The sequence below is a fragment of the Protomyctophum parallelum genome, assembly GCF_964188405.1.
Source record: "Protomyctophum parallelum genome assembly, chromosome: 10".
Taxonomy (NCBI): Eukaryota; Metazoa; Chordata; class Actinopteri; order Myctophiformes; family Myctophidae; genus Protomyctophum; species Protomyctophum parallelum.
In genome coordinates, this window is record NC_139704.1 from 33,174,493 (window position 1) to 33,188,730 (window position 14,238).

At 45.8% G+C, this 14,238-nt stretch overlaps 1 protein-coding gene across 1 annotated transcript in view; it reads left to right on the forward strand.

The window, feature by feature from the left end:
• Positions 1–14,238, forward strand: part of atrnl1a (attractin-like 1a) — a 452,296-nt gene that overhangs the window by 142,113 nt on the left and 295,945 nt on the right. The window contains exon 10 of the mRNA XM_083775478.1: positions 10,263–10,417. Within this exon, the coding sequence (XP_083631604.1) occupies positions 10,263–10,417 (155 nt within the window). The remainder of the gene's footprint in view (positions 1–10,262; positions 10,418–14,238) is intronic.

Consider the following 14,238-nt stretch of genomic DNA (forward strand, 5'->3'; position numbering starts at 1 on the left):
ACGTCAGACTTCACCCTCTACCGATATTGACGTCAGACTTCACCCTCTACCGATATTGACGTCAGACTAACCCTCTACCGATATTGACGTCAGACTTCACCCTCTACCGATATTGACGTCAGACTTCACCCTCTACCGATATTGACGTTAGACTTCACCCTCTACCGATATTGACGTCAGACTTCACCCTCTACCGATATTGACGTCAGACTAACCCTCTACCGATATTGACGTCAGACTTCACCCTCTACCGATATTGACGTCAGACTAACCCTCTACCGATATTGACGTCAGACTAACCCTCTACCGATATTGACGTCAGACTAACCCTCTACCGATATTGACGTCAGACTAACCCTCTACCGATATTGACGTCAGACTAACCCTCTACCGATATTGACGTCAGACTAACCCTCTACCGATATTGACGTCAGACTTCACCCTCTACCGATATTGACGTCAGACTTCGGTGCTCTATGGACAGACGGTAACACGAGAGGGGGCCCAATTTCCAAAATGTTGTGTGCATTAGAGCCCATTGGATTGCACAAAAGAGTACGTGCAACATCTTTTGGGGCCGGTCTTATATTGGGACGGTATCAGCATGCCATTGGGTTTAAGCTTACAGTAGGTTTGTTAGCAGCCGAATTCTCTGCCGTTTCAACCCCTACATTGAACATAGATGTCACCAGATATATATTGGTATAGGCACAGATCTCCAATGCCTCTGCAGGCTAAGAGACACAAAGATTGTTTTTTTTAAATGTTCACCAATGGCTAAATTGCAGCTGTAGCTTGCCGTACGACAACATTACACGCAGTAGGGCGGTGTAAGAGAGATAATGCTTATCATCTCGTCAACGACTGCATGCAGTTACATCGTGAACTTTCCTACCAGCATCGCAAACATTATAGGGTAAACGGTGCATTTATATAGCGCCTTTATCCATGGCGCTTTACATAGATTGTGCATTACATTCACACACACGTTCTTACAGCGATGGCGGCGGAAACCATGCAAGGCTCCAACTAGCACACCGGGAGAAATTTGGGGTTCTGAGTGATTGCTCAAGGACACTCTGACACTGACTCTGTGGGAGCCCACAGGGTTCGAGCTGGCAACCTCGCGGTTACCATCCGGGCCACTCTACCCCTGAGCCACCGCCACCCCCCATATATATATATGCACTGACTCACTGTGTCTATACTGCACTGCACTGACTCACTGCGTCTATACTGCACTGCATGAATACGATCTAATTCAAGTGGGAAGGTGGTTATATTCCACGCCAGGAATGGGTTGGGTATTGTCATGGCAACAGTGTCATGGCAACAGCATATAGGCACCTGAGCCCCAGGTGACCGGATCCTTTGTGTACCGTCATTTCCCCCTGGTTGTTTACCATTAAACGTTCGTTACTATTCCTCTCGTGTCCCGACGGTAGAAGTATATCCACAGTGAGGCTTTCTCTTCACATGGTATACGATCCTCTTTCGGTGCGAGACGTAAGTCCGATCGCCGCTGCCACCACGCCAGTTTGACCAGTTTGACCCTGTGTTGACCCACAGTTCAAAGGATACAATGGTGCAGTGGGACCGTTTCAAGCCAAAGTGAACATGGGACCTGTACAACCCCCACAGCGGAAGGGCAGGGTCCCACAATATTCCAGGAATCAGCTACAGGAGCTCCAGGCTCAGTTTGACACGTTAGAGCAGATGGGTGTCTTCAGAAAGCCTGAGGATATTGGTGCTGCAGTTGAGTATGTCAACCCCTCATTTCTGGTTAAGAAAGCAGGAGGTGGCTCTCGCCTCGTCACTGCATTTGCGGACGTTGGTCGGTACAGCAAACCTCAGCCGTCCCTGATGCCCGACGTTGACTCTACATTACGGTTGATAGCTCAGTGGAAGTACATTATTGCCACTGACCTCACCAAAGCCTTTTACCAAATCCCCTTATCAAAGGACTCATGGAAGTACTGCGGAGTCGTTACACCGTTTAGAGGTGTTCGGGTCTATGTGCGTAGCGCCATGGGCATGCCAGGGTCCGAGACGGCATTGGAGGAGCTGACATGCAGGGTGTTTGGAGACCTTCTTGAGCAAGGCCTCTTAGCCAAAGTTGCAGACGACATGTACTGTGGCGCAGAAACGCTGGATGAACTGTTAGCTGTCTGGAGGAGGGTGCTGTCAGCCCTACAGCATTGTGGATTGAAACTGTCTGCCACCAAGACCACCGTAGCGCCCATACAGACTTCCATTCTAGGGTGGGTGTGGCGTCAAGGTACCATCCAAGCCACACCCCACCGTGTGTCGGCACTAGCTGCGTGCCCGCCCCCAAAGACTGTGACTGAAATGCGATCATTCATTGGGGCGTACAAGGTGTTGGCTCGCGTACTTAAAAACTGTGCCACCACACTCGCCCCACTGGATGACGCGATCGCTGGTAGAGAATCAAAAGACGTGATCCAGTGGTCAGACGAGCTGCTGTGCGCGTTCAGCAAATCCCAGAGAGCCCTATCTTTGAACCATGCCGTCACATTGCCACGACCGGCTGACCAGCTATGGATTGTCACGGACGGCGCGGTCAGGGATCCGGGTCTGGCTGCGACGCTGTACATCACCTGTAAGGACACCGTGAAAATTGCAGGATACTTTAGCGCCAAGTTGCGCAAAAACCAGTCGACATGGCTGCCCTGTGAGGTTGAGGCTTTGTCCATAGCAGCAGCAGTGAAGCACTTCGCTCCCTACATCATTCAGTCGTCTCAGAAGACATGCGTGCTGACAGACAGCAAACCATGTGTCCAGGCCTTCGAGAAACTGTGTAAGGGAGAGTTCTCAGCAAGCCCTCGTGTTACTTCGTTCCTGTCGACAGCCAGCCGGTACCAGGTGCTTGTCCGGCATGTGGCAGGTGCATCCATCTTACCATCTGACTTTGCTAGCCGCAATGCACCGGAGTGTGACAACCCGACATGTCAGATATGTACATTCGTTCAGGTGGCTGCTGAGTCTGTTGTGCGCCAGGTCAGCACGGGGGACATTATGAGAGGAGCCCAGAAAATGCCGTTTACATCTAGGTCAGCGTGGCTGGCTATACAGGCTGAGTGTTCGGATCTCAGGCGTACGGGTGCTCATCTTCGACAGGGCACACGACCGTCGAAGAAACTGACGAATGTGCGCGACGTGAAGCGCTACTTGAGCGTCGCCACGTTGTCCCGGGATGGTCTCCTGGTCGTCCGGCGCCACACCCCACTCGCGGCATCAACTGAGTGCATTGTGGTGCCTAGGGCTGCGCTGGATGGCCTACTCACTTCTCTTCACATCAAACTTGACCATCCGTCCACCCACCAGTTGAGAACAGTCGTACAGCGGTACTTCTATGCCTTGGACATGGATGCGTCTGTTCAACGCGTCGCTGACGGATGTCACCAGTGTGCATCCTTGAGAAAAGCCCCTGCAGTCATGCAGGACCAGTCAACGAGTGACCCTCCCGAGGTCGTTGGGGCAGCCTTTGCAGCTGATGTGTTCAGACGGGAACGCCAGTTCATTCTCGTTGTTCGAGAGTGCGTAACGTCATTCACGCTGACATCCATCATTGAGAACGAACGCGCAGAGACACTCAGAGACGCTTTACTTCGCCTGTGCGTAGGTGTGTGTCCACTCGATGGGCCCTTCGCAGTGATTAGAACTGACCCAGCACCAGGATTCGCTGCGTTGGAAGGAGATGAGGTGCTCGCGAAACACAGGCTGGTCGTGGAGGTGGGCAGGGTCAAGAACGTCAACAAGAACCCGGTGGCTGAGAGAGCTATTCAAGAACTGCAAGGGGAGATCTTGCGCATGGAGCCAAATTGCAAAGTCGTTACCCCTCTGCTGCTCTCTGTCTCCACAGCCCGCTTGAACAGCCGTGTCAGGTCACGTGGGTTGGCTGCCCGTGAGATGTTATATCAGCGGGATCAGTTTTCCCATCAGCAGTTACCCGTCGACGACCAGGCTCTCATTAGAGAGCAGCAGTCACAACGGGTTGCCAACCACCCGTACAGCATGAGAGCAAAGACACCGTCCGGTCGAGTAGCTACGCCAGTATCTCTCCAGCCGGGAGACCTGGTGTACCTATATGGAGATTGGAACAAGTCGAGAGCCCGTGACAGATACCTGGTTGTCAGCACTGATGGAGCGTGGTGCAACATCCAGAAGTTCACAGGCAACCAACTGCGTCGGACCTCGTACAGAGTCAGAGTGAGTGATTGCTACAAGGTGGTGGGCCCTGCAGTCACAGGCCCAGTGGACACGGACCTGTCATCCGATGAGGATCCAGAGGAATCGTTCCCACAAGGCCCTGATACACCACCAGCGATTTCGGAGCCTCCGTTGTCACCCCTGTGTCCCCGTAGTGACGTCTCAGACAGTGCGGAGCGGACGGATGAGACGGTGTCTCCTCCTGAGTCACCCGGGCCCGGGGTGAGACCTGAGGAGGCGGTCAGACCAGCGAGTGGCCCAGCTGCGGGGCCTCGCCGATCAGGGCGTGAACGCCGCCAACCAGACAGACTTCAGCTCTTTTTCTAATGTGTATTTTGTGGGGTGTAGATGCACAGTGTGTGGGGTGTATAGGGGTGTGCATTTAAAAAGAAAAAAAAAAAGGAAAAAGGGTGGCGCCAGGAATGGGTTGGGTATTGTCATGGCAACAGTGTCATGGCAACAGCATATAGGCACCTGAGCCCCAGGTGACCGGATCCTTTGTGTACCGTCATTTCCCCCTGGTTGTTTACCATTAAACGTTCGTTACTATTCCTCTCGTGTCTGTGGCTCCTTTGGATATATCCCTGTGCCTAAACTGGCGCCAAGTAACTGCTGCTTTATTCAAAATTAGAGACGGACGAGATAACATCAGCCATGTTACACCACCTTTCAAGCCACTGCAAGCCTGCAGCCTCTGGGAACTGACGCTCAGCATTTTTTATCAGATCCACAGCACCATTTGTAACTTTAATGTGATATCAATGACGTTTCACTTTCACTTGCCATGCCTGTGCTGGTGTGTGTGTGTGTGTGTGTGTGTGTGTGTGTGTGTGTGTGTGTGTGTGTGTGTGTGCGTGTGCGTGTGCGTGTGCGTGTGCGTGTGCGTGTGCGTGTGCGTGTGCGTGTGCGTGTGTGATTCTGGTGCGGCCGTATGCAGTAAATAATGGTATTGATCACTGCCTATTGTTATAACACCACTCTATTAATATTCTTCACCCAGAAAAACAAAACCAAAACCAGAGCACATTATTAATATTATTTTTGAGGGGCGCTAGTTTGTTATTTTTTTTAAAATGAAAAAAGGACAGTGATCGAGAGCAGAGGCGGAAAGGATAAGGTGGGGGGATTTCACATCCATCTTAGCCCATTTTGGGGCGGGAACCCCTTTTGGCGTTAGCCTTATGCTATGCTTTAGCTATTGAAAAATAGCAGACCTACAAGCTCATAGCGCGCCACCGAGTGGCGCGCTACGAGCTTGTAGGTCTGCTATTTTTGAAAAATCAAAGAACGACTGACATAGAAACATAGCTTTTTCAGAAAACTGTCAGGATGTAGAAGACATTTTTTTTAATCTGATCTCAGGTCAGAATGAAAACTGTCAGGATGTAGAAGACATTTTTAGAATCTGATCTCAGGTCAGAATGGGTTAGGAGTTAGCGCAAGGAGCATTTTCGTGGCGGCTGTTTCCCCTCCAATTTTGCCCGACGAGCCGGGCTGCGTCCGAAACGGTTGAGAAATGACAGAGTTACTCTGTGGGGATCCCTCTACTGTAGTACCCTCTACTGTACTGTACTGTCACTGTACTGTACTGGCACACCCGAAATCACCATATATACAGTTAATATGTGCGTGTGTGTGTGTTTGTGTGTGGGTTATAGGTTGTGCACAGGTGGTGAAAAACAACCATGCTGTTTTCGTGCTCAGACGCACCCAGCCACACACACACACACACACACACACACACACACACACATAGCTCCGTAAGGGAGTGGTTGCACCACTCAAAAAGTTAACTTGTAAGTGATGGCACAAAGAAATAAGCAGACAAAATGGAGACTGTAAACACTATCAGATTAAAGCTGATAAATGGGTAAAGCATAACATGACTGTAGTAGAGATAAAGAATGCCAGTATGTATATATATATATATATATTATGTATTCAGGCCATTCTTACATGACCTGCAGTACAGGCTATTTTGAACATAATCAGCAATAAAGTGTATAGGCAAGGCTCCTTTACTGAAATAAAATGTATCTCTTTTTCTCTCCCTTTCTCTCCCTCCCTCTCTCCTCGGCCCTCACCACTTTGGAGTTGCATTGCATAGAAAGTGCATCCTTTTGTCCTGATTCTTAAAAAAAATCATTCAAATTTGACCCGAGGACGATTCTACGAGAATCTGAAAAACCCTATGTTTCTGTGTCAGTGGTTCTCAAACATATCCATGTCAAGGACCCCCACATATATATACTGTGTCAGTGGTTCTCAAACATATCCATGTCAAGGACACCCACATATATATGTTTCTGTGTCAGTGGTTCTCAAACAAATCCATGTCAAGGACCCCCACATATATATGTTTCTATGTCAGTGGTTCTCAAACATATCCATGTCAAGGACCCCCACATATATATGTTTCTGTGTCAGTGGTTCTCAAACAAATTCATGTCAAGGACCCCCACATATATATGTTTCTATGTCAGTGGTTCTCAAACATATTCATGTCAAGGACACCCACATATATATGTTTCTATGTCAGTGGTTCTCAAACATATCCATGTCAAGGACCCCCACATATATATGTTTCTGTGTCAGTGGTTCTCAAACAAATTCATGTCAAGGACCCCCACATATATATACTGTGTCAGTGGTTCTCAAACATATTCATGTCAAGGACCCCCACATATATATGTTTCTGTATCAGTGGTTCTCAAACAAATCCATGTCAAGGACCCCCACATATATATGTTTCTGTGTCAGTGGTTCTCAAACATATCCATGTCAAGGAACCCCACATATATATGTTTCTGTGTCAGTGGTTCTCAAACAAATCCATGTCAAGGACCCCCACTGTGACCAGTGCCAGTAGTTTGATATACAAGGGGGCCATGGTCATTTTTCAGTTCTTTACATATTATGAAACTGCACACTGTAACCTTTCATATGATGTATTGCTCATTGAAATTGGGGGGGAAATGAAGAAGATATGACCATTTGAAACTTGTTGAACCAGAAATGTTAAATTGGAGAATTCCCCCTTCAAAGATATCAGCAGTGATCTGTCACTTTAGGGGGCGCTGTTTTCCCTTCATTCCTCCATTAGCCAACCAGCAGTGTTGCCATGTCTGCTTATTATAATTAGTTGGCCATGTTTCTAAAGAAAAAGAATGCATAGGCCTACTGTACCAATAAGTCTTCACAATTAGAGAATGTTGTTATAATTGATAGTTTGCCTATTATCTCTCCTTTTTTAAATAGGCTACTGCATTTATTTGCCATTTTGTACTTCCACAAGTTAGGCAAAAATTAGGCTTATGTAAATGGTCCAGATGAGTACAAATAAGATAGCTATATTAGCCTGTTATTATTATTATTTGTCTGCAGAACCCCCATCTGAAAATAATGTATGCCAGGGACAAGATTGGTTTTGTTATATGCTTGTAGATCGGCTATTTTTGCTTATTTTGGGCTTGTTTTCATATACGGGTTGCTTGTTTCTCTCGCAGAACCTGGCAAAAAATAGCCGTTAGCTACATTTAGCATTATATATTGATATCAATCGTCAATCCTGTAGCTAAAACAAGTACATTATCGCGTTATATTACATATCGATGTGATCTGCATTATTATGACCTTAATTTTCATGGCAGGTAGGCCTACATTCCAAAGTAACTAATAAGAACCACGTTATGGTGACATAATGTTACAATGTTTACAATACATGCTAGTCTTCTTCTTCTTCTTCTTCTTCTTCTCTGCTATTGGAAATAAGAAGCCATGTTCCATTGTTGTGATGACCAGTGCCCCTAGCTAAAACATTCGCATGAATTAGCTTTAGGAGGACCGAAAATAAGCACACTTTTTACAAAATACGACTGTTAATACTTCTTTCTCTGCTATGTCTGTTAGCCAGTTAGTGAAAGACTAGTATTATCTTCAAAAACGATTGTGTACAAAAAGCGGAATTTTAGCGGAATTTGCATACTTTGAAGGTAAAGCTGATTTTCTGATTAGCATTGGTTAGCATTGCTAACTCAATGGTTTAAACATTAAACATAGTGACTTGTTTACGCAATTACAATGACTTAATGACACTTAAATGACTTTCTGATGGAATAAAAACATTCTTTAACATTCCAACTGTTTTTATGTGGCTAAAAACGAAAACCACCAAAAAAAAATAAAGAATCTAATTTTAGATTCTATTGCTATATGCTATTGCCGAGTTGTGGTTTAAATCTCTGGCACTGGTGACATTGGCCGCCGACCCCCATCTGAAAATATGTTGTTCTAGCGGGACCCTCCCAGTAGCAAAGATTTGAGTTAAAAACTCGCTCTGTAAAAAATATATAAAAAACAACATACAAAACATACAAAAAATAGCAGACCTACAAGCTTGAGCTTGCAGATCTGCTTGAGCTTGCAGATCTGCTATTTTCCACTTGCTAAAGTATAACGTAACACTTAAAACACCAAAATGGATTCATAATGATTAATGAGACTCATACGTTATTGAAAATGTTTTATTTGTTGTTTGTGGGGAAAATGACAACTGCGTTGGGGAAATGGCCGTGATAATTGTGTCACACTTTGCACCGCCCTGCACGGGGTGGAATATCCATGTCACTGTGGGCTCTTTGGGAAAAGAGTTTAGCTTCTACACGAGAGTAACTGCTCTCTCACACAACTCAATTTGTCTAGCCTGTGGCGCTGTCACTCTCTCTCTGGGAATGGAACGTGCTGTGGGGATCGGGTGTCTGGTATGGCATGTCGACCATTATGCCATCTCAAACGTTCCACATTCCAAAGAGCTCCGCAGGGACATTTTGAACATTCCACCCCCCCCCCCCCCCCCCCTCTAAACCTTCCCGGAGAACTTTCCTTTTCCTTTTTCCTGTCGATTCATCTCATGTGTGATATTATTGAAAAATAGCAGATCTATACGAGCTCATAGTGTGGCTCCCCGAGAAAAATCCTAAAAATGCGGCACAAATCTTTGAATACGGTATATGTATTCTTTCAGAGCGAACGTTTTTTTTTTAGTGGTGCAAACCACTCCAAGGAACAGCAATGTCCGTGTCTATGTGTGTGGTTAACCTATGTGTGTCCGCCTGTGTGTTAATGAGTGCCAGTATAATGAGTACCAGTAGGGGGCGCTGTTGTTCCATGCGAGAAACAGAGAGAGAGAGAGAGAGAGAGGAGGGAGGGAGAGGGGAGAGAGAGTTGCACAGATCTACAAGCTCATAGCTATTTTTGAAAAATCGAAGAGCGACTGACATATAAGACTTTTTTTTTTTTTTTATCTGATCTCAGGTCAGAATGAAAACTGTCAGGATGTTGAAGACATTTTTTTTAGAATCTGATCTCAGGTCAGAATGGGTTAAAGACTAATAATGGCTGGTGCCTGGTGGTGGTATACGTATAGTGGAAAGACTAATAATATGTTCTGGTGGTGGTACGTAGTGGAGACAGTCATGTTGAAGAAACCACAGGCGTGCTTCAGTGTAAAAGTCAAGTCAAAGTGGCTGACGGTGCGGCGGTTTGGAAATGGAGACGGTGTGGGTGGCGAGCATTTGCAATGTGTGACCTCTGACCCACACACACACACATGCAGACTGAGACCCCCTACGCACTGTGTGTGTGTGTGTGTGTGTGTGTGGCTGTGCGCACACGCGTGCACGGACATGCATGTATGTATGTGTGCCTGGCGTCCATCAATGACCAGTTGGCATGAAGGGGGGCGGTCACGGCAGGCTAGGTCAAATACCCAGACTGTCATCATCAATAAAGTGGCACCACAGACTGAGACACACACACACACACACACACACACACACACACACACACACATAACTGACACATTAACACTTTCCTAATATTTCACTCTCTTGAATTACTGCGTTGTCTGTCTCTCCCTTGCGTGTGCATATCCCGCTGTGCGTGCGTGCGTGTGCGTGTGTGTGTGCGTGTGTGCGTGTGTGCATGCGTGTGCGTGTGTGTGTGTGTGTGTGTGTGTGTGCGTGCGTGTGCAGGATGATACTCAGAGACAGTGGTTCGTCGAGGTACCTCCACTCGGTCGTGCTGTTCAGCGGAGCTCTGCTGGTGTTCGGAGGCAACACGCACAACGACACGTCGCTAAGCAACGGAGCCAAGTGTTACTCGGCCGACTTCTCGGCCTATGACGTCGGTAAGGACACACACACACACACACACACACACACACACACACTGACAGCATACTGAACGTGCACGCAACGTTGCTGTTTCACAACATTTGCGGTCGTGGCGTTTGATTGACTGAATTACATCTCCTCCTCTATACTTTAACCCGTTTCGACCTGACGTCGAAATTAAAAAAAAAAAGTATTCTAAATCCTGACAGTTTTCTGATAAACCTTAGGTTTCTGTATCAGTGGTGCTCAATATTTCATGTCAAGGACCCCACAAATTATATGTAATATGCCTCCGCCACCCCCCCCCCCCATCTGAAAATGTGTTGTTCCAGGGACCCCCCCTCCCCCCAGAAGCAAAGATTTGAGTTAAAATGTTCACTCTGTAATAATATATATTCATATATTCATTCTATTTTCAGCAAGTGTAAAAACAGTCATTACGACGGCATCAAGGCCCACCAAAACACATTTTAGTCGACTAAATCAACAGTTACTGTAGATTTAGTCGACTAAAATCTTATGACATTTTAGTCGACTGAAACTAGACTAAACACTAAAACATTCCAGGTGACTAAAATGTGACTGAAACTAAATGAAAGCTTTTCAAGAGACTATGACTCAAAGTAAAATCAAAATGTGCAGACCAAAACAACACTGCTGGGCTTAGCCTACATTAGGCTACAAAATGTGCAAGACATGGTCCCTGTACTGCAGCATAGAAATGAGGAATTCCAAGAGAAGCATGTGTAGTTAACCACTGAAACCCTATATACAGTATTGTATTGTATTGACTGCGGGCCCCCCCATGGGTCAATTATCGGCCCCTTCCTCTACAGTGTACGCCAATCTCTTTGTTTGAGGCGAAATGTGTCTTTGGGAACGTTTTGTATTTGCATCAGGTCACCCCTGCAAAAATAATGTTTTCATCCAAGGCACCCCTGCATGCATTTCATTGAATATACAGTAGAACCTTATACATTTGTGTCATGTTACAGTACGGTACATATAATGTAAATCTTCCCCCCCCCCCCCTAAGATACAGTATGTGTCTCATACCAAACTTGAGAGAATAATAGTTTCCATTGTGACAGAGTGAAACCACTTGAACCCTCTGGACAATACATATAGCATGACACATGGGACCCCTCGCTGTTGATGTTGCCACTTTGACGTTTCAGGGCGTCGATGTCATTCTGATTCTCGGCCAGCCGGTCGATTTACCTGGCAACGCACACACCACAGCTTTCAATTGAACAAGGCTATATAGGCATATACCGCGCCTTGCATAGCCTGTGCCCCCCTGTGTGAGGGGGGGGGGGGGGGGGGGGGTAGTGGTCAATAACCCATTCTGGGCGGGAACCCTTTTTGGTATTTTAAAGGTATATTCAGTGATTTCACTTAATTCAAATATCACTTATTTTTTTGTTTTGTTGTGATAATCCTCTCTACTATAGAGTGTGCTGACCATATAAGGAGTTCCTCCCTGTCCCCAGTTAACCCCTGGGGGTCAAAAAACACACACACACACACACACACACACACACACACACACACACACACACACACACACACACACACACACACACACACACACACACACACACACAGAGAGAGAGAGTCCTTTAATGCTTGTGTAGGCTAAGAGAGAGAGAGCAATGGAGCGATAGAACACGAGAAAGCAATAAAATAACAAATAGATTAGCACGAAATGAGAAAAAGGGACATTGAAAGAGAATTGTAAAAGGGAAGGGGAAAGGAGTGAGGGGAGGATAGAAGGGACACAGAGAGGGGGTTTCTGGGAGAGGGAAGGAGAGAGAGACAGAGAGAGAGCGCGAGAGGCACATCACATTTAGATGATAAAGGACTTCTGTATTTTAGCATCCATACCCAGTATACTAGCATCAACAGAGCAGATGGCTCATAGACGCAGCTTGCTTCCGTATAGGGAAGCGCAGAAACACGGAGGGAGAGAGAGAGAGAGAGGAGCAGGGAAGGGGAAAGAGGGGAGTCCACTATACTAACTCTCCACCGGTGATCCGCTGTATGCGGGAGAGGCGGGTGATAGACTGAGGGGACGCAGGGAAGACGGGCAGATATAGCGGAGAGGAGGAGGAGGTGTGTGTGTGTGATAAGTCACATTAAGGTGCGGTGTGTAGAAAGACAGCACATTCATCAGGATATAGCTGCTAGACTTGAGAGCGAAGAAGGGCGCATGGAGAAGGTCATAACGCAGTTAAAGATTAATTAAACTCTGACATTGTTTTTTTTTTCACTTTCAGAGTTAAATGAGGATTTTATTTGTCCTTGTTTTGCGGTACTATTTTCAGCCGCTGGATGTCATATATAGGTCAAAGTGGAAATAATAGGTGAATGAAACTGCACTTGTTCTGGCGAGCTCGACCATATAGACATATAATAGTCCGGCAGCCGACAGGCTTGTTTTGTTTAAAGCGGTCTTTTTTATTGGCCTAAAATATTGTCTATATACAATACATACATTACATACTTGCTGACCGGCTGTTAGTATCAATCTTTTGTATAGGGGTTTCTTGTGACCCTACCATTAACATCCTATGGCGGGCAAAAATTTCACATTTTCCTTATGCTTTAAGTAGCATGTGACATGTCAAACTAGGGGTTTTTCATGATTCTGAATATTCCATTCCAAGCATTAGTTTTGCACAAAATACACTCCTTGGGCTAAAAACAGCCACTTGCCCAAATGTGCCCAACATTTGTCATGATGTACATGGCCGTTTTTAGCCCAAGGAGTGTATTTTGTGCAAAACTCATACTTGGAATGGATTCGGAACCATGAAAACCCCCTAGGTTGACATGCAACCCTTAGACTACCAGTCCCAATTTTTTTGTTTGGGTAACAAATTGGCATATTTTTAATTCATCGTTTTAACATACAAGAAAGATCTGGTGGATTGAAGAGATGTTTTTCTTTTTTCATTCATTGCAAATGTATTCTCTCGATTCGCCACCAGATGGCGGGAAAGCATCATTATGCTGATTTGGGCTAAAATAGACAGATCTTCCTAAGTCACTTCCGGTTCAACGATCAACAACAACCTGTAGTATTTTGACCCTAGTCAATAGCTTGGCTGGTCCGGATTGCTAAGCTAATGCTATATTTTTCATAACTAAGTCAAATTTACCTCAAATCAACCCCAAAAGATCGCAAAATATCACATTTTTTACAGCGACTCACATAGAGACGGCGCGCGTGCACGATAGCGCACGATCACGCGGATTTCGGCCGTTTTTTGGTAAATTACATCCAACATTAGTGATATTAGCGAAAGAATATTAATTTTTGCTCTTTTGACCCCGCGATAACTGATATTGATTGTCATTCCGTTTTTTCCGTTAACGGGAGGTTTAGATTTTTCGATTAATTCCGTTTTTTCCGTGAATTGTAGGCCAAGGGTTAAAGCAAAAGTTAAGTGTGACATTTTTGCCCGCCATAGGATGTTAATGGTAGGGTCACAAGAAGAAACCCTGATAAAAACAATTGCAGAATACGTTCAGCCCGGTCAGCAAGTGGATTCATGAATGTATGTACTGTATATTATAGACAATATTTTAGGCCAATAAAAAAGACTATAATATACCAAATTCCCCACCCGGCCACCTCGGCTGCCGGACTATAAATAATGTAGATGCCACATTGGTGGGTATAGAGGCTATAGTTTAGACATGATACTATTGGTCCGACTGTCATTAGACCGACAACCTATACCTCAAACCCTGTAACCTGTATAACCATAACCGCAAGCACGGGAGCAGCGCATGTTCCACCTGCATGTCCGACCGTTGTTTCCGCATG